At 44.8% G+C, this 19,674-nt stretch overlaps 1 protein-coding gene across 1 annotated transcript; it reads left to right on the top strand.

The window, feature by feature from the left end:
• The first annotated feature begins 4,302 nt into the window (after positions 1–4,302).
• LOC109773380 (probable ubiquitin-conjugating enzyme E2 23) lies at positions 4,303–7,867 on the top strand. The gene is made up of 6 exons (XM_073495844.1): positions 4,303–4,779; positions 4,882–6,015; positions 6,124–6,249; positions 6,388–6,774; positions 7,032–7,113; positions 7,188–7,867. The coding sequence occupies exons 1-6, from the start codon at positions 4,303–4,305 to the stop codon at positions 7,865–7,867; spliced, it is 2,886 nt and encodes a 961-aa protein (XP_073351945.1).
• The last annotated feature ends 11,807 nt before the right edge of the window (positions 7,868–19,674 follow it).

Raw genomic sequence — 19,674 nt, forward strand, 5'->3', positions numbered from 1 at the left:
GCAAATGGCTCCACCGGTTAGAGACTGAGCCGGAGGGCATGTGGGCATAGATTTTGCGTAATAAGTATCTACAGTTGAAAACACTCGCTCAGGTTACCATGAGATCAACCGACTCGCCATTCTGGAAAGGGCTTATGAGACTGAAGGACTTGTATTTTCGTAGGGTCAAATTCCTAGTTGGCAATGGGATGTCAACAAGGTTTTGGGAGGATACGTGGTTAGGAGAGATGCCCCTGGCCGTACAATATCCCACCCTGTATAATATTGTGCAACGTAAGGAGGATTACGTAGGCACAGTTCTACATACGAGTCCTTTGAATATCCAGTTCAGACGAGCGTTAGTTGGTGAGCGTTGGACTGCATGGATGCACTTGGTTCAGAGATTGATAGATGTTCAACTCTCCGACCAACCGGATTCGACGCAATGGAAACTAGCTAAGAATGGGGTTTTTACGGTAAAATCATTTTATATGGATTTGGTTAATTCTGGCCCAATCTCGAGATCGTTGCATATTTGGAAGATTAAGGTTCCTTTGCGCATTAAAATCTTTATGTGGTTTATCCACAAACAAGTAATTCTTACAAAGTACAACTTAATCAAGAGGAGATGGGTAGGTAGTCCACGATGTTGCTTTTGTGATCATGATGAAACAATACAACATTTATTTCTTGAATGCCCACTCGTCAAATTACTTTGGAGAACGATTCATATAACCTTTAACATTATTCCTCCAGTTGACATTACATCGTTGTTTGGAACGTGGTTAACTGGGGTTGAACATACTACGGCGGCTCGTATTCGGATTGGAATATGTGCACTTTTGTGGGCTATATGGAATTGCAGGAATGATTTGATATTTAACAGACAACACAATTTAACTTTCTTGCACGTCATCTTCAGAGCTACTGCTTGGATCCATACGTGGTCCTTACTCACTCCTATGGAATCCAGGAAGCCTTTGGTTACTGGGTGCAACCAATGGGAGATGGTAGCACGGGCTTTATTCAACCGGTTCGGATGGCGGTCGCATAACAGGATAGGAGTCTAGGGAGCTTATCCTTCTTTTTGCCATTCCGGTTGTGATTGTCGGCATGAACTTTGATTTTTTATTCTCGCTCCACTTGCGAGCTGTAATACTTTGATGACTTTGTACTATTTTGCGAACTTTTAATAAGATGGCTGCATGCATCATTATGATGCAGAGGCCGGGGGTACGCCTCCATTTCCAAAAAAACTACAACATATGTGTGTGTTGAATTTAAGTTTAAACTATTTTATTTCTAAACTTAGTTGGATTGTATATTTACATTTTAGTGAGTGTCATATTTGAATATTTTTACTCACCGAAGATTTGATATGCTATTATTCTAATTGTTGCGGATTTAAAAAAAACAAGGGCGGAGACGTTTGTGGGATAGGGTTGGATGACTGACTCCTGTATTCGTGTTCGCAGACAAGTCCAGACCAGTCCACGGGCAAATAGTGTGTCTGTTTGAGGGTCCATGGTTGTGGAAGCACCTCCTCTCCCGCTAAATCTCATGTGCTTTTTCGTCGGTTTCGTCTTCATTTCTCCAGTCTATTCTTTATGTTCCGGTTCTTTGGGTTTCTTTTCCTTGTTTTTCTTTTTAAGTTTTCTTGTTCTTTTCCTTGTGTTCTCTTTTCTGTTTTCTGTTTTCTAGTTTATTTTCATTATTCATTTTATAAAATTATTGTTTTTTATTGAAATAAATATTTCTAAAAGAGCCTAGCAGCATTAAATTTACATGAATATGCTTGTAAATACTTGAATAATTTTATAATTTTTCCTCACATTCGACAAGCTAACATGAAGATGAAACAAAAACAACGGTGCAGTCCGAACCGTAACAGCCATCAGATGACAGGAATATCCTTGTGCTGTCGTGATGCATTATAATTTCCCATGGGCCGCCCCGACGGAAGTACGCATGTCTACCGATGACTTCCCCTGATGGCTGGTCGTCAGGAAGAGGTACTTCGCGAAGCCTAGACCTCAAGTAATATTCATGTGTCTAGGGCACATCTAGATGTGGCCTAGTTATTGTACATCTAATTGCTGAATCAAAAAAAAAGAAAAAAAATACCCACACAAATCTTCGCGTAAATTAATGGCATAGAATTTAGACGTGCAATACTTATGGCACATCTACATGTGCTTTAGCAAAACTGAACATTTATTCCCTGACAACGATTCAGTAGACAGTAGAAATAACCGACATAAATGGAGTGTATTCATGTAGGCGGACCATCAGGCATCTGGTTTTGTTCCTGAGAAGCTATGGCCATCGGTTGTTTCTGTCAATTAGCCGACAAGAATAATATTCCTAACGGGTTCCATCTTCGTCTGTCGTTTGTGGCCCACATGGAATGGATGTAGTGTTGGTCTCCGCCGTACTAGGAGCTGCCTATGTCTCAAACAACAACCCCCCTCCCTCACGCTACTAGTCCTAGAGGTGATGGGCAGCTTCCTCTACAACCTGCAGACGGGCCAGTGTTACCACCAAAGATTCCACGCTCTCGTCGGGAGAGCGCAAAGCTGGGCTCGCTGGCGCCAACGTCCAAGGCATAGTTGGCCTTGACCACGTCTGGCAAAACAGAGACATAGATGGCCTTGCCAGTGGCCGCCGCTCCTTCCCTTCACCGGCTTCGAAGCCACCGTTGCCATGAAATTTCACGCGTGGAGGTAGGTTAAGATGGAATGGAAGCATTGCTCAAGGAAGAAGATGATGTGAGAGAATTTGGAGAGTCTGGGTATAGTTTGCCTACATTTGTAATTGTAGTCGCTCAATTCATTCCAGATTTTGAATCCCGACGCCACTTATTCATATCAATAGCGTGTCATGTGTTCGACAGAGCGAAAGCATGGCGGTAGACTTAATTTTTTCTTCTTTATCCAGCTAGCTGGTGGATTGGCTGCTCCTTCTCTTTTCAATTATTGCTCATGCATGGACGGACTCGGTACCCGCTCGAGAGATTGTGTAGGGCCATATCTGAGAGATCAGTTCTGCGCATTAACTAACATGAAGGTGTGGCTGCTCCCTGGTGCAGGTGCACCCGGATGAACATTAAATTTAGAAGAACAAAATATAACAAAATAAAAAACGATTTTTTACATCAAACAAGATCAAATGCTTTAGCTTCATGCAGAAATTCGTCCGCAAAGGAGCCTTCACAAAAAAATTGCTCAGAAGTGCACAAAACTTTGAGCATTAATGTTGTTATTATTGTGAGGCCTCCTCGAATGTTATTGTGGATGGAATTTTGCAAGAAGCTATAAATTTGGATAATATTTGATGTCTCAAAATCTCAGTTTTATATTATTTTGTTTTCTTTTCGTGTGTGAATTTACTGCTCATTAAGGGTGTAGGTGCAGCCAGGAGTGGAAAATCCACAAAAAACAAAATTTGATCAAAAGTTTTAGCTTCTTGCAGAGTTTCGTCCACGAATAACACTCGAGGAGCCCTCACTAAAAAAATCAATGCTAAGAGTTTTGTGCACTTTTGAGTGATTTATTTATGAGGGTTCCCCGAATGTTATTTGTGGTTGAAACTTTGCAAAACATCATCAAATATTTGATTATGTTTGTTGTCCTGAAAATTCAGAATTTTCTTTTGTATTAAATTCACTGTTCAGCCGGGTGCACCTACAGGAGCCACACCTTTCTGGCGGGGCTTTTTGCCGCAGCCACAAAGCGACGACGGATGACACCTCTCTCCCTCTGCGAGCAATGCTACATCCACGTAATGATTTACGTAAGGTTACGAACTGATCTGACGTGGGACTATTTGATTGGAGTAAAGGAGAGGATTAGGTCCACCCCACCTGAAAATCAGGGTGGGGCATATATAGATTAGATGGAAGTTTAGGTAGCAGCTACGCAGCCCTTCCTAAGTCTAGGATTTTCGCTCCCTCTGCCTTGCGATGGGATGGGGCTGCTGCTACACGTCGCGTGGGGCGCTGGGATTTTTCCTTTTCCGATCGGGGAACGAGGAGACCAGCGCTAGCTTGCGAGACGCCTATATCTGTCCTTTTCGAAAGAAAAAAAATGTATACTATTGCTTCTGTATAAGCAAAGGAACTGCAAAAACCTCACCCGTATTAGGCTACAACTCAGGACACGGGCAAACTCTATATATCTACAGCTTCCGTCGTGTGCGAGATCGATCAGCTCCAGCAATCCTCCGGCGAGATCAGCCCACCAGGTTCTGACCGGAAAGCAATCGGCATAAGGCAGCCAGCTTCTGGTGCGTACCTGCTCGCGCCGGAAATTAAAGTCGGTTACGATGGACGTCGTCCCTGCGGCTACATCTCCAAGTATTTACCCTCTCGACCTCGTGAGTTTCGGGCGCATGGTCCTCGACCGTGGCCTCGTTCTCCCGGAGGCCAAGGTGGACAACATCTATCTCCCCGTCGACAAGTTCAAGCTCCTGCGCATCGATGACTGTATTGTGCGTAAGAACGTCAGCGACATCAAGGTGATGGACAGGAGCCACCTGTACCCCGGACAGGTGGTCGCGTCCGCGTCCGACATGGGCGGCCAGCTTGGCGTCGTCACCGGCGTCAACACCCTGCTCAACCTCGCCAAGCTCGACAACAACGGCATGGCGACCAAGATCATCAAGGGAGTGTCCCCGTCTAGCCTGCGGCGAGTCCGGAGCCTCAACCTCGGGGACTTTGTCGTGTCCGGTCCGTGGCTCGGCCGAGTCGTGGAGGTGTATATCGACATTGATGTGTTGTTTGAGGATGGAGCAATCTGCAGGGTCACCGACGCGGAGGCCGTGTCCAAGAACCTGGAAAGAGTGACTGACAGCTACACCATGGTGAGCATGCATCGCCACCAAATGAACAGTCAATTCCACCAGGGGCAACACGTCATCGGGTCGGATGCTTGTTCAGTCTTCAAGGCGGCGCGGTGGCTTAATGGCTATTGGCATCCTCAACGAGAAATAGGAAGAATCATGAAGGTGGAGACGTCTGGTGTACTCGTCTACTGGGTTGCATCGATGCATTGTGGCACCGACAAAGAGCTAGTGGAGGCATCCGCTCCTCCGGCCTACCAGAACCCAGACGATCTAACATTCTTCTGCGCCTCGTACAATTGCTGCTGGGGGCTTGCTGACCGCTGTTTTTTTCTTGAAACTAGTTCCATCGAAGGGGATGCAACTTCTGCTCCTGATCAACACAATGGTGATGATGATAATGAGGAGGAGGAGGAGGAGGAGGAGCAACACAGTGCATGTTCAGAAGACAATCAAGACGAGTGTGAAGCATCAACCTCCCGGGTGGTACCACCCACAAAGCAGAATGATGTGAGGTTTTATCAGAAGCAGCTAAGGAAGGTCCGCTTTGAGGGACACAGATGGGGCAAGCACCTGCAAGCAATGAGACATGTGGAGGTGGAGTTTCCCATGGTCGTCGCCAACACGTGCACCACCGTCGACGTGTTGTGGCAGGACGGCACACGGCAGCATGGCAGACCTTCAACAACCCTTGTCCCCTTTGGGATCATGAATGAGCAAGAGTTGTTCCCGGGACAGCATGTCGTCGCAAACGTTCTTCCTATTAATGCCGATGTTGATGCTACTGGTGATCCTGATGACATGACAACTACTAGTATGAATAATGACAATGCTGCTCCTGGAAGTAGACCAATGGAGCGTGTGGGCATCGTCAAGAGCCTGCAGTATGAGGACCAGACGGTTTGTGTGTCATGGTTCAAGGCGACAAGGCACCCTGATGAGGTTAAGGAGGTGGAGTGCGATGACACCGTCAGTGCTTACAACCTAAAGATAGACCCTAGCCACTCTGCTTACTACGGAGATATAGTCATTCGTCTCCTACCATCAGGATCAACCGACAACGGTGAAAGCACACCGTTGTTACAGGGAAACAAGAAGAAAAATGGCGTTGCTGCTGATCTTTCGTGGGTGGGGCGTGTAGTTGAACTTCCTAATGGGCAAGTCCAAGTCAAGTGGGGTGATGGTAGCATGTCAACGGTACGTGGATAGCTTCTAATACCTTTCCTTGCAACTACAACTACTTCTTATGTTACAATTCTCTACACAACTCATTAGCCATTCTTGTTTTGTGTGGGCGTGCTGTAGGTATTGCCCCATGAGATCGCCGTCGTCAAGGACGAGCACTACATGGAGCTATGGCTTGAAATGGGCGACTGGGTAGAGGACGATGGCACCGATGATGCCCCTGAAGAACCGGCTGCTGCCAACACGGTATGTTTCTAATCTATCTTTCTAACAATGAGGTGAGGGGACTATTTTGGTTTCTCCTCGGAGGCACCAAAGTACTATTTATACTATGATATAAATTATTATATGGATGGATTCACCTCATGTGTTATCTAATTTTAGGATATCAATCTTCAGAATCTAGATAATAATGTCGATGGTGTCAACCTGGCAATGTCGAGGACAAGCCTTTTAGGTTTATCGTTCCAGTCTTTCCTCCAATTGACCAGCGACGTGGTGGCTCGAGGTAAAGGACACTTGATGAACTGGTGGCCCTGGTCGTCGTCCTTACCAAGCTCAGAGTTACCCGCGCACACGAATGATGATAGTATCGGTGGTGCTGCACTGGAGACCAGCGATGCTGCCGTAGATGTGACCAGCCATGGTTTTGCCGAGGGAATGAAGGATGCAGATGCTACCTGTTTCTGCGACAAACCGTTCTGCTTTCCATGTTTTGATGTACTGCAGATTAGCCCTTTGGATCACCACTACCTTGACAGTACGGACAAGGTAATTATATTTCTGTTAGAGAAAATGATGAAGAACGGGAGGTAGTTAAGGTTAGAGTAAAGAAAGTTTGCATGCACAATATGGTTTGTCTAACGTTGGAATCCATCTGCAGCTTAACTGTGGCATTCACTTTTTACTGCAAAATAAAATTGAATCCCTTTGACTTCAAATTAAGTAAATGACCACACAACATGTTACAAGTCATAATGGCGAATTTTAAAAAATATTGAACTTCAATGAATTGCTCTCTTTTTCAGGACATACAGGGCGCTAGCCGTGGGAAGAGTTGGGCCAAAACAGTGCAAAAAGAATGGAAAATTCTGGAGAACGGCTTACCAGGTATGTGAGTCCACCTCAAAATACACACGGTCCATGCATCAACAAAATTTAGTAGACAACTATTTAATGTGCAGAAACCATTTACGTCCGAGCGTTCGAGGACCGCATGGATCTACTTCGGGTGGTGATGGTGGGCACGAGTGAGACACCATACCATCACGGCCTCTTCTTCTTCGATTTGCAGCTACCTCCATCGTACCCGGATGCCCCACCGCAAGTGTACTACCACTCCTTTGGCCTACGCCTCAATCCCAACCTCTACGAGTCTGGTACAGTGTGCCTCAGCTTGCTAAACACGTTCGGTGGCGAGGACACTGAGGTATGGTCGTCGGCAACTTCAAGCCTGCTCCAAGTCGTTGTCTCCATCCAGGGCCTCGTCCTTAATGACCAACCATACTACAATGAGGCCGGCTATGAGACATTGGTTGGCAAACCAGAGGGCCACCGCAATGCGCTGCCCTACAATGAGAATGCTTACCTACTAACCCTCCGGACCATGCAACACCTTTTACGTCGGCCACCTCGGGGATTTGAGGAATTCGTCAAGGAACACTTCCGCCGTCGGGGAAAATTTGTGCTTAGGACATGCAATGTGTGGCTTCAGGGAAATGTTGTCGACGATGCCCATGCCACTGAAGCGACTAGGAAGCGGCCGTGTTCGGCTAGGTTAAGGCTTGCACTCACAAACGTGATGCCAAGCCTTGTGGCAGCCTTCACCGAGATCGGCGCCGAGGGGTGCGAAGAGTTCCAGTAGCTGCAAATTGAGTTGCCATGTGCTCTCAGCACCACTCACGAGACAGAGTAGTTGCGGGTATAGGATATTTTGTGATCCTGGTGGTGTTGTGATAATCATGCACATTTTTGTCCTACAACAATTACTTTTGCTTTATTTCCTCTCTCTCTCTCTCTCTCTCTCTCTCTCTCTCTAGAGTCATCAGGAGAGATATTATATCGTAGAGTAATCATTTATCTATCAACATATATGTAAAGGCTGGGTATATATTTGTCATTGTGATACATCAGTACAATATCTATTTCAGAAAGAAGAATCTACATATATATAGTGCTCGTCGAAATGGCGCAGAACATGCATGGTCATGCTCATCTACCAATAATAGACCAAGATGGCCTAAAGCAGGTTAGAGAGCATATTAAGCATGCATTTCCGGACAGTGGCAGAAGACCATTTATGTACCCCTTATATAGTGCTCATGGGTTACAAGTTTTGCTACACCTACAGCCAATTCATCTGCAAAGGCCCCACACACGCACAAATAAATCATCTGCAAAGGGCGGTGCGATATGGTGAAGTGGAGAAATGAACTTGCCCTCCACAACTATTCACTTCCAAAAATCATAGAGTACACTGCAAAGGAAATGGGTTTAATTGGAAAAACACTATTTGGTGTAAAGCTACCGATTAAGATGGTTCTGCTCTTCAAAGTACTCCATCCGTTCCTAAATATAGGTCCTTTTAGATATTTCAATATAGACTACATACGCAACAAAATGGATGAATCTACACTCTAAACTACGTCTATGTACATCCGTATCTAGTCTATATTGAAATCTCTACAAAGATTTGTATTTAGGAACGGAGGGAGTAGAGCATAACCATATATTTAGGTGTTTCAGAATGCAATCTGCTACTTGCATCTTAATTTCACCCGTGTAAAGTTGATCTTGAGTGATGTCCACAGGGGGTGTGCGAACAGAGCGATCGCGGGGGCTGTGCGAACAGAGCGATCACACAGCCCAGTAAAATAGGGCCCCCTAAGGCCTTGTTCGGTTACACCCCTCCACAAGAGGATTGGACAGGATTTGGAGGGGTTTTGACTTGTTGGGGATTAAATCCACTTCAATCCCTGCCAAATCCTTTTTAAATCCCTCTCAGCCGAACACAGCCTAAGGGAGAGTAACAAATGAGAAAACCGCTTTGGTTCGTACGCCTGTGTAGACAATCGGAGAGAGAAAAACCCAAGTGCTCTGGTTCACCGAGATTCAGAAGCACGTTCACTGTTTCAAGATCACACAATTCAGCGACGCACCAATTAATCCAGGCCATTAGGCCCACTGGGACATCCACCGAGAAAGCCCGCAGATTGGTTGGCTTTGCTAGCTTGTTCGTGTTCTGAATTGACTGGCCGTACGTCCTCTAAGGCTGTTTTAAAGAAGAGGAAAAACCGTCCTCCAGCGCCCCAAGCCCTTGTTCATTCAGGACTTTTTTTTTTGCGTGGGGAGAAGTTCAGGACCTCAGATAAGAATAATTTCGAAGATATGTTGTCACTCATCTAGTATTTTGCTAAGAATGCATTTTTTGTTGGTAGCTTACCAAGCAGGCCGTTTGGTTCTAGTATTTCCAAGATAGTTGATAATTCAAATTTCAAGGTTTAATTTTCTTTTATTTTATTATTTCTAATATGTTTCCTTTTTTGCGGGAAATTTCTAATACGTTTCTAACTATTATACCAAATAACACATATTTAATGGTATTATAAGTTGGAAGCGTTCCTACTCTTCCGTAGAGGAGCCGCGGGTATATATTGATCGTGGGCAGAAACAGCCTCTGTCGTGGCTTACAAGTTTGTACCGACTGCTAAGGGATTCGATAGTTACGCGTGATAAGGAGAGATGGATAGCTATGTGAGAGTCCTAGAGATAGAGTTAGTTTGAGATTACAATATGAGGTTTATCTCTAATTCTAACACCCTCCCTTAATCTCAACTATCATACATTAAGATTCCTCTTAACCTCTTCAAATGGCTTGACTTGCAAAGCTTTAGTGAAACCATTTGCTACCTCATAGAGGGAATGAACCGTATGTCCAACTTCTTCTCCGCAACTCTTTCTCGCACGAGGTGAAAATTAATTTCAATATGTTTGATTTTGCCATGGAAGACAGGATTAGCAGAGAGATATGTGGTTCCCAAATTATCATGCCATAGACATGAACCATGATATTGCTTGATTCCGAACTCGTTAAGCAGTGATTCCAACCAAATGATTTTAGCACTAGCATTTGCTAGTGACTTGTACTCGGCTTCAGTACATGACCATGACACTATAGCATGTTTTCTGGCACTCCAAGAAATGAGATTAGAGCCAAAGAATACCGAAAATCCTCTTTGAATTTTTGTCATTAGTTGCCCAGTCAGCATCAGAGAAAGCACTAACAAGGGGGAGTTAAAACGTCTGAACTAAAGGCCTAAGCTCAAAGTGTGTTTTATATACTGTACAATTCTTTTAACTGTTGTCCAGTGTACAATAGTAGGTGCATGTAGATACTGACAAATCATGGTCTTGTCAGCATCAAGTACTGTAAGGCTCCCACAACACTTCTGTATTTTCTGCTCTCTTCTTCCTTAAGTGGCTCTCCTTCAAAAGCTAAAAGTTTTTCTGAAGAAGACAATGGTGTAGGTGAAGGCTTACAGTCTTTCATCCCCATACAAGTTAGAAGTTAAGTAGCATATTTCTCTTGGTTTAGTACTAGGCCATCTTGAATCTTCATAACTTCAATGCCTAGGAAGAAGTGTAGATCACCAAGATCTTTCGAAACAAACTCTAAACTTAGATCATGCAGCGGAGCATTAGTAGCACTTTGTGATGAGCTTGCAACTATAATATCATCAACATGTATTAGCACAAATACAACTGTGTTTGCCTTGTTATAAATGAAAAGTGATGTGTCAACTTTAGATGCATCAAAACCAAGGTGCCTTCATTGAGGGCTCAATCTTGAGTACCATGCTCTTGGTGCTTGTTTCAAGCCATAAAGTGCCTTATTAAGCTTACATGCATAGTGGGGTGTTTTCTCATATGCATACCCAAGTGGATGTCTCATGTAAACACCCTCTTTGAGAAAACCATGCAAGAACGTGTTCTGAACATCTAGTTGTCTCAAGCTCCATCCTCCGGACATGGCAATAGCTAGAACAAGACTAATTGTTGCAGCTTTAACAACAGGACTGAAAGTATCTTCATAATCTAGGCCATAACGTTGTTTATAACCTTTTGCAAGTATACGTGCTTTATACTTGTCAAATGAGTCATTTGCCTTTTTCATGATTTTGTATACCCAGTTATAGTCAATGATATTTTTATCTCTTTGTTTAGGTACAAGATGCCAGGTCTTGTTCCCATAAGTGCAGACTACTCTTCATCCATTGGATTTTTCTACCTTGAATCTCCAAGTGCATCTTCTAGTTTTGTCGGTTCCCCTGCGATACACAACATGCCATATGGTATAGTTCCATTAATTCAAATCTTTGGGTTTCTTATATCTTTTTGTTGCTGAGTTGTAACACATGAAATCACAGTGAGTAATCATGTGGTGTGAGCTAGTTAGATTGAAAAGGAAAGCAGATACTGGCCGGTGTTATTGTCCACCTGTGATGGGCCGAGCAGTTCTCTCCTTGAGTCCTTGTGTTTGTTGTTCGAAGAACTCCAAATGTAGTGCTTGCGAAAGCAAAGATGGTAACCACATAAGAACTGCCATCAAGCACCACCGAGAATAGATAAGAGCATCCGCGCGCCCAGATCTTGTAGAGCGCCTTTGCACGCCGCTTGGTTCACTGTTCATCCATGAAGAATGCGATGTGCACATCCATCCTCTATGGTTTCTGATGGCTCAGTGGGGAAATTTTGCCATTCGTCCCCTTCATTTGGAGTAGTTGGATCCATTCTCGATTTGATTCATCGGATGGCTTCTGGTTCAGGCAAGAGCCAAACCCGCGACATCCTCTTTCGGAAGATGATCATCGATGTTTGATAATCCACAAGTATAGGGAATTGTTTGTAGCCTTTTTCGATAAATAAGAGTGTCGAACCCAACGAGGAGTTAAAGGCAGAACATATATTCCCTCAAGTTCTATCGACCACCGATACAACTCTACGCACACTTAGCATTTGCTTTACCTAGAAAAAGTATGGAACTATTTTGCAAAAATAAAACTACGATTTCGTTGTGAGAATAAAAGCACGAATAAATTGCAAGACAATAAAAGTAGATAGCTTTTGTCAAATAAGAAAGTCATTTGTGTGCAGGTGCAAGTCTTTGTGTATCAAACAAGAAAGTCATATATGGATTGACAACCCCTCTTACGCGTTAAGTTGCAAGTATTTGTTATTTGTGTGCAGGTGCCGTTTACATAGTATTGCTTGGTTCTCCTACTGGGTTGATAACCTTGGTTTCATAACCGAGGGAAATACTTATCGTTGATGTGCTGCATCATCCTCTTCCTGTGGGAAAATACCAACGCAGATACAAGCAATCACACTGCTCTGGCCAGGATCATAGCCACCCTCACCTTCATATGCACTTACCTCCTTCAGTACGGGAAGCACTAACGCAATAGGATTGCATCTCCTGTGTTCACAACCTTGTAACCACCGCACCCACTCAGAGTCGCGCTCTACTGGCCTCAAATAAAAGTAAACGATTGAACTTGACCGTGTCCATAATGCATGAACACCGACGGTGTGTGTTTCAGTATCAAGCCCTAAACTTGCTGTCAACCAATCTTTCAACTGACTGACTGACCATGTTTGAGGTGCGGTCATTGGCACCTCTATGTGATCAAATTCACTTGGATCAGCTCTCATCTCAGTTGTTTGGACGGTACCAGGACCCTAGTAAAATATGAACTTCACTACATCAGACATCTCGGCTCACCAACGACAGACTCAAAAAATTCACACACCTACGACTATATTACGAATATTGCCAGAGCAACTACAAATATTGACAGATGTAAATATTTGACATCTACATATATTACGGATATTGCCGGAGCAACTACAAATACTGGCACACCTAAATATTTGACATCCACATATAATACGGAATATTACCGGAGCAACTTCAAATTTTCACACAACTAAATAGTTGACATCTAAATATATTACGGATGCTACTGGAGCAAATAACAATAATTGCACACCTAATTTATTTCAAATCAAAACATATTACCAAATACTACCGGAGCAACTACAAAACATAAAATGTGTGTCGAAATATACCCTTGAAGCGTGTGAACGAACGACGAACGGCGGCCTTCAATCACCGGAACCGGAGCCGGAAAGTCCACCAAACCGCCGAAGATTCACCTCCACCACACTGCCCGAGCTTTACCACCACCACCTCCACCTCTACCACCGCCACAACCTCCACCAATGTGCTAAAAAAAAGCTCCAACAAAATGCTCACCATGACCACCACGAGCTACCCCATGAATAGATCGAGGTCTCCCTGTAAAAACAATTTACGGGAGTCCTTATATGCGTTTGCGGGGTCTGTTCGGCCGGAGTGCTCGCCGCACTGTAAAAACAATTTACGGGAGTCCTTATATGCGTTTTGCGGGACGCGCGGTTACGGGATGTTCTAGACATGCTCTTAGGCCCTTGAGGTGGGTCAGTAGTAGTAAAGCCCATGACATTCAATTTGCCACGCAACCCTTCACATGCCCCTTCGTTGCCAGTTTCTTGTTCACGCTAGCGATTCACCCCAGACCAGGAGCATGCGTTCGTGAGCTTCACCACCCGTCCACCCGTGTCAGCCACCGGCGCCGAGGCCACCACTGGCCAGCTTGACTTTTTTGATGCAGGTAGCTTTCGAAACACCGTAATAGTGTGGTGGTCCATGGGCTCGAGCCATCTCACCCCTGTAAATTTTGGACTGTCATGGTAGCCTTCTTTGTTTGTGCGGCTGCGTCCTATAACCCCTCGCATCTCATTGCTCCCTCTTTAAACCCTTGTTGTAAATTTCTGCCCCTAATTATGAGGTGAGCAATCTCCCACCCAGCAAACTTCTTTTTATTTTTTTACAAAAGAAGAGACTGAAAGTTTTAAAAGATATATAATGGTATGGTGACCTATAATCATACTCCTAGATGGAACCACGGAACCGCAAACAAACCCATGATTTTTTTATTTTATTTTTTTGAAAAACAGAGAACAGGGGAAAAAGCAAAAGAAAAAGCAAAAGCTGAAGCAAGAATAATAAATCTCAGAGCAGAAATACGCAATCTCAGATCCAATTTGAATACCAGTCACGGTGGGTGTCTCATATCTTAGACTAGATGCAAATAGTACAAGGAAACCAACAGAAGCGATCGATTCACAGTTCGTCGCCAAAGTTCATCGCATCTCCTTACAAGTAGTAGTTCTGGTAGGGTAAAAGGTAAATAAACATTTCTAGGCATAGATAGGTAGGGTTCTACGACCAGCGAATAAGTAAATAAAATATTCGACGACCTAGACTGTCCTCAGCCCTCGCCGGAGTGGCCACTCCACGCTCTACTCCGTCTTCGGGCCGTCCGCCGCCGCCTTCGGGACGCCCGCCGGGCCGTCTGCGCCGGTGCCGTCGTCTCTGGTGAGGCAGCCGTACCGGTTCACGGGAGGTGAGATCCCGCGAGCAGGCAGCTCCCGCGAAGCCCGTGCGCCGTCGAGCTTGCGGACCGCTGCTCTGACAGAGCAGAACGGAGAAGGAATCGCGAGGTGAGACAGGCGGGAGAGTGAGAGACAGGCGGGGTGGGACGGATCCCGAGGTGGCGCACCTTTTCGTTTACCTTGGGCAGAAAGAAAGAAGCTCCCCAGGCCCCGTCCGCGCGGCGATGCATCTGGGCGGCCGAATCAGGACGAGCACGGATGGCGGCCGTCCGATCGACGCCCTGCCGCCGGCCACGCCCATATGATTAATTATAATTAGCTTATGCTGTTCCGTTTGCCCAGCCCCAGTGTGTGTCCGTTTAATCGCAGAGGTTGCCCCATCTTTTCTTCTTGCCATCTCCCTCTCTCTCTCTGATTTGTCAGCACATACCAATATGAAAAGAAAAGGAAAACAAGAACTAGTCAAACTATTTTCTTCAAAGTATCCGAGGCCAGCTAATTAATCATGGAGGCACTGTTGGCTATCGTAGCCCCGTACCGTACGTAGGGGCCTCAGTTGCCGTTCCTCGTCCCATGTTTTGCTTTACCCACTACTAGAAAAAGGCTATAGACAATATGCACTCTAATGACGTACGAGACATGTGGTGCGTCACTACTATATACTAATGGCGCACCATGTGTTGATGCGTCATTAGTGTCCAAATACTAATGGCGCACCACATCCACGGTGCGCCACTAGTAAACAATTTGTTTTTTTATTTTTTTCAAAATTACTAATGGTGCACCGTGTGAGTGGTGCGCCATTACTAGTTCTCAAATTGTTTTTTTAACTACTAATGGCGCACCGTGGGTACGGTGCGCCATTACTAGTTGACTCCCACGGTGCGTCATTACTATGCCACCGATTGCCCCCCCCCCCCCCCCCCCCGCCTTTTCAGTTTAACAAAAAATAAAAGAAAATGATGGAAATGTCAAAAAAATAAAATAAAATAAGTTTCCCATGTGATATGTGGTCTAGTTGTTAGCAAAATTTACAAACATGAATTACGACTTTATTTGCAAAATCTCTCTGGAATTTGTAAAATGGGCATAACTTTTGCATACGAACTCGGATGAAAAATCTCTCTGGAACCCCGTTAAACATTTTCAAAATCCTCAAAAACCTAACAGAAAAAAGATACGGGACTTTTAAGATCTGGAGAGGCAAAAAAATTTCAAAAAAAATCAAACTCAGTAATGGCGCACCTGCCCATGGTGCGCCATTACTATCTTCCCGCCTTCAAAATTCAAAATAAATCAAAAAAAAGTTAGTAATGGCGCACCTGCCCACGGTGCGCCATTACTATCTTCCCGCCTTCAAAATTCAAAAAAAAATAAAAAAAATTTAGTAATGGCGCACCTGCCCACGGTGCGCCATTACTATGCCGTATATATGGCTGGGCGAGGTCCTCTCCTCCTTACCTCTTCATTTTTCTCCTCCACTCCATCTCCCCTTCTCTCCTCCACCATACTCCCCTCCTCCTCTCCGGCGACCTCCTCCTCCTCCTCTCCGGCGACCTCCTCCTCCCTCCTCTCCTCCCCTCCCCTCACGGTTTCTCCTCCCTCCTCTCCGGTGATCTCCTCCTCCCTCCTCTCCGGTGAGCTCCTCCTCCCTCCTCTCCGGTGAGCTCCTCCTCCCTCCTCTCCTCCCCTCCCCTCACGGTTTCTCCTTCCTCCTCTCCGGTGCTCTGGTGAACTCCTCTCCGGCGACCTCCTCCTCCTCTCCAGCGATGTAGGCGAGCGCCTCTCCGGTGACCTCCTCCTCTCCGGTGACCTCGGCCCTCCTCTCTGGCGAACTCCTCTTCGGCAAAAGAACACGGCAAAAGAACGTAGAAGATCCAAAAACGAGAACAAAATTTGAAAAAATATCGTGCAAAAAAACGAGCAAAAAAAAGAGCAAAAAATGGGCAAAAAAATCGCGATCCAGATCCAAATTAAAAATTCAAAAATAGCAATGGCGCACGGTGGGGGTTAGACGGTGCGCCACTACTTTTCCCGCCTTCAAAATTCACAAAAGAAAAATCAAAAAAATTTGTTAGTAATGGCGCACTTCTATGAGGTGCGCCATTAGTAAGCTCTGCACATGGTTAAATAAGGCCCCTGAGAGGCATTCTAATGGCGCACCGTATGTATACTAATGGCACACTGCCTGATGCGTCATTAGTATACCAGATACTAATGGCGCACCAGTGGTGCGCCATTAGTAAAAAATTCTAATGACGTGGTGCTAGTGGCGCACCTGTAGTGCGCCATTAGTAGGCAAAACAGGGGCGCCACTAGCAGGCCTTTTCCTAGTAGTGACCATAATTTTTTTATGAGAGAGAGAGAGAGATATCTTTACCATGTTTATGCGGACAAGGCGCTGGCTGGTTTTGCTGCCTCCAGATGGTGCTCTTTTGGTCATGTGCCATGCCGCCCACCTCTCTCTGTGCGTGACGAGTAAATGGTCCATACATCTTCCAGTACAACGTTCCTCTTTGGTATCTCCATCGGCGTGTCACAAATCGGACACATTGTCCATCCACATTACGTGTTCAAATGAAGATGCCCTTGAACTTCTCTGTCATTTTAGCTGGCATTCCTCCTCGCTTCTTCTTCTCTCCTCCCACTTTCTCCCCCGGATCTCTTTTTGACCTTCTTGACCGGACCGGTTCTTCTTTTGTTGGGTCGCCACCTTCATTTACATTGCTGATGCAGGTGGTCTTGACGGAATGGGCAATAGATAGGAACCAGTTGGGTTGTGCATTCAACTTCAACCAACAATGCACCAAGAGGAAGTGCTTCTTCTTCACCCTCAAGGACAATGTGCACGCATGGGAGCCCCAAAAGAGAACATGCTCACAATGTTACATATTCGGCCAAATGACCAACAAACAGAGCATACTCCTAGCCTGTCCGGTGAAAAGTGTACGTATAGAAATTTTAGGGCAAATTATGAAGTGGAGGAAAAAATGCATTGGAAAGATGCAAGCCACCATCTCTCTCATTTTTAATTACCCAACCCCACAATGAGCTAAGTGCATGTAGAAATTAAGGAGACCACGTGTAGAATTTATTGGTCTTGATTACCGTCTGATGAGAGAAAATCATTTTTTTTCTACTTTAAAGCGCATTGGAAAGATAGAAGTACACTCTTTTGTGGACAAATTTAAAGTCAAGCATACACTCTTCACCGGACGGGGGGAGTATCTAGCTAAATGACCAACACAAAGAACACTTGCTCGGTGATTTCCGCACCACTTGAACACCGGTTTAAGAGCGTTTTTAATGGTTGCAATACTTGCTCACCGACTCTTGCCATGGCGTACCATCAATAAGTGAGCGACTGGTGTACCATCTCCAATCCTTTCCATGCGGTAGCTAGGGATCAAAATTTGTTTGCTCATGGAATCAAACATGAACATTGCACCAAAAGATAGAGCCTCTTTGCTCCATACCTTGAAAATGATCGACGCTAGTGGCCAACCACACATCACACAACAATTCATACTCCCTCAAATTAAAACTTTCTCCCCTAAGTTTTAAAAAGAAACTTTATCCCCTACCCTCTTCTTTGGGTCAACACAGATCTCACCAAATATACTAACACATCCTGACGTGTCCACGGAGAGTGATAAGGCGGATGCCATCCAACTGTAGGCACCAAATGTCCACCCTATTACAAATGGATCTTTTGACAAAGCACAAATTTCATCCTAAATCAGACAATATTTGTTAAATTTTGATGTATTACAAATAAAACGGACAATATTTAACAAAGAGTCAAATAAACCGAATGAAATTTTAACCAACCTAAACTAAATTAAGATAGATACCGGAGAGTGACCTCGTAGGCATGGCCTCCATGGCGGCCGGCACCTCCGTCGTCATTGGCATTGCCGTCTGAGTTGTCGTCCTTCTAGTGACGAAAGGCCCGCCAGGCGTCATGACAACCCTGATTGGCCACCATTGCGCACTAGTGGTGCAGCCCCGCGGCCGCCTCTACCTGACAAGACGCTCGGCCGCAGAGTCCATCTGGCACAACTCGATGTTTCCTTTGATTTAGGCCAAGTGCTCGGACTCACCAACTCCACTTTGAGGAGTTGGTCAGTGGTCGTTGATCTGGCGGCCACGGTGGGCTGACGTCTTCGTAGTAGTCATACGCGAGTGCATGGTTCACTAGGACCCCTTTGTGCGTATTGCTCGATGCGGACGCAGTGGGAGGTGTGTGGATTTTGCGAGACGAGCCAAGAGAAGAGGAGAGGTGACGGTGTAGTGTTGCAAGGTTTGCGTCCGAGGCCGACCAACTTAAATACTAGAAAAAAGGGACACCATCGTGCAGAGCCCGTCTGTGAAAAGGCTGGTCATGTATACATTGTCTTCCCTTGTATTGGGTTGTGTTATAATTTTTCTATGAAAGATCATGAATAGTATGGAATATAGTTTTGTTCTAGGCTTGTTGCTATGTTTAAAAAGAAAAACTGACATCTTCCCTTCTTGAGAGTCTCCTATAGTACCTAGCAAAAAATACCTTTCTTCAATGTACGAGATGTGTTATAGTTAATGTAAGAAAAAATTTCACGTAACACATTATTGTCAGCCCTAAATGAACTGCAAAGATGAAAGGTAGTTTCCCCTTCTGTGTGCATATTCTTAGGTCGAACGCACTAAAATGAGAGGAATTGTTGTGAACGACTTTATTTAGGAGTTAACTTTTGTATGTACATTCCAAGTAATTAAGCACCTTCACACCGTGAGATGGGGTACATCGTATTATTTTTTGAAGCCGAATCCTTGTCAGGTACGGGGATAATTTGAAATTTGGCGGGGTTGGGTGGTTTTTTGTGGGTTTGGTGTTGTTAGGGATAGTTTTAGAACATGAAGTTTCACTCCGATTAGCAAACCAACATTAACATTTGTAAAAGCCATAAACAATTGGTGTTGTCAGGGATAGTTTTAGAACATGAAGTTTCACTCTAATTAGCAAACCAACATTAACATTTGTAAAAGCCATAAACAATTTAGGTTGTTTTTGGCACTGTAGCAATCACTATCGCTCTCAACAGCAACTTAAACTTGTATAAATACCCATCAACCAGTGAGAATCATGTTAGTTGATTTTAATCACTTTTAGTCCGCACACACTATCAGCATTGC

Source organism: Aegilops tauschii, chromosome 3, assembly GCF_002575655.3.
Source record: "Aegilops tauschii subsp. strangulata cultivar AL8/78 chromosome 3, Aet v6.0, whole genome shotgun sequence".
Classification (NCBI taxonomy): domain Eukaryota; kingdom Viridiplantae; phylum Streptophyta; class Magnoliopsida; order Poales; family Poaceae; genus Aegilops; species Aegilops tauschii.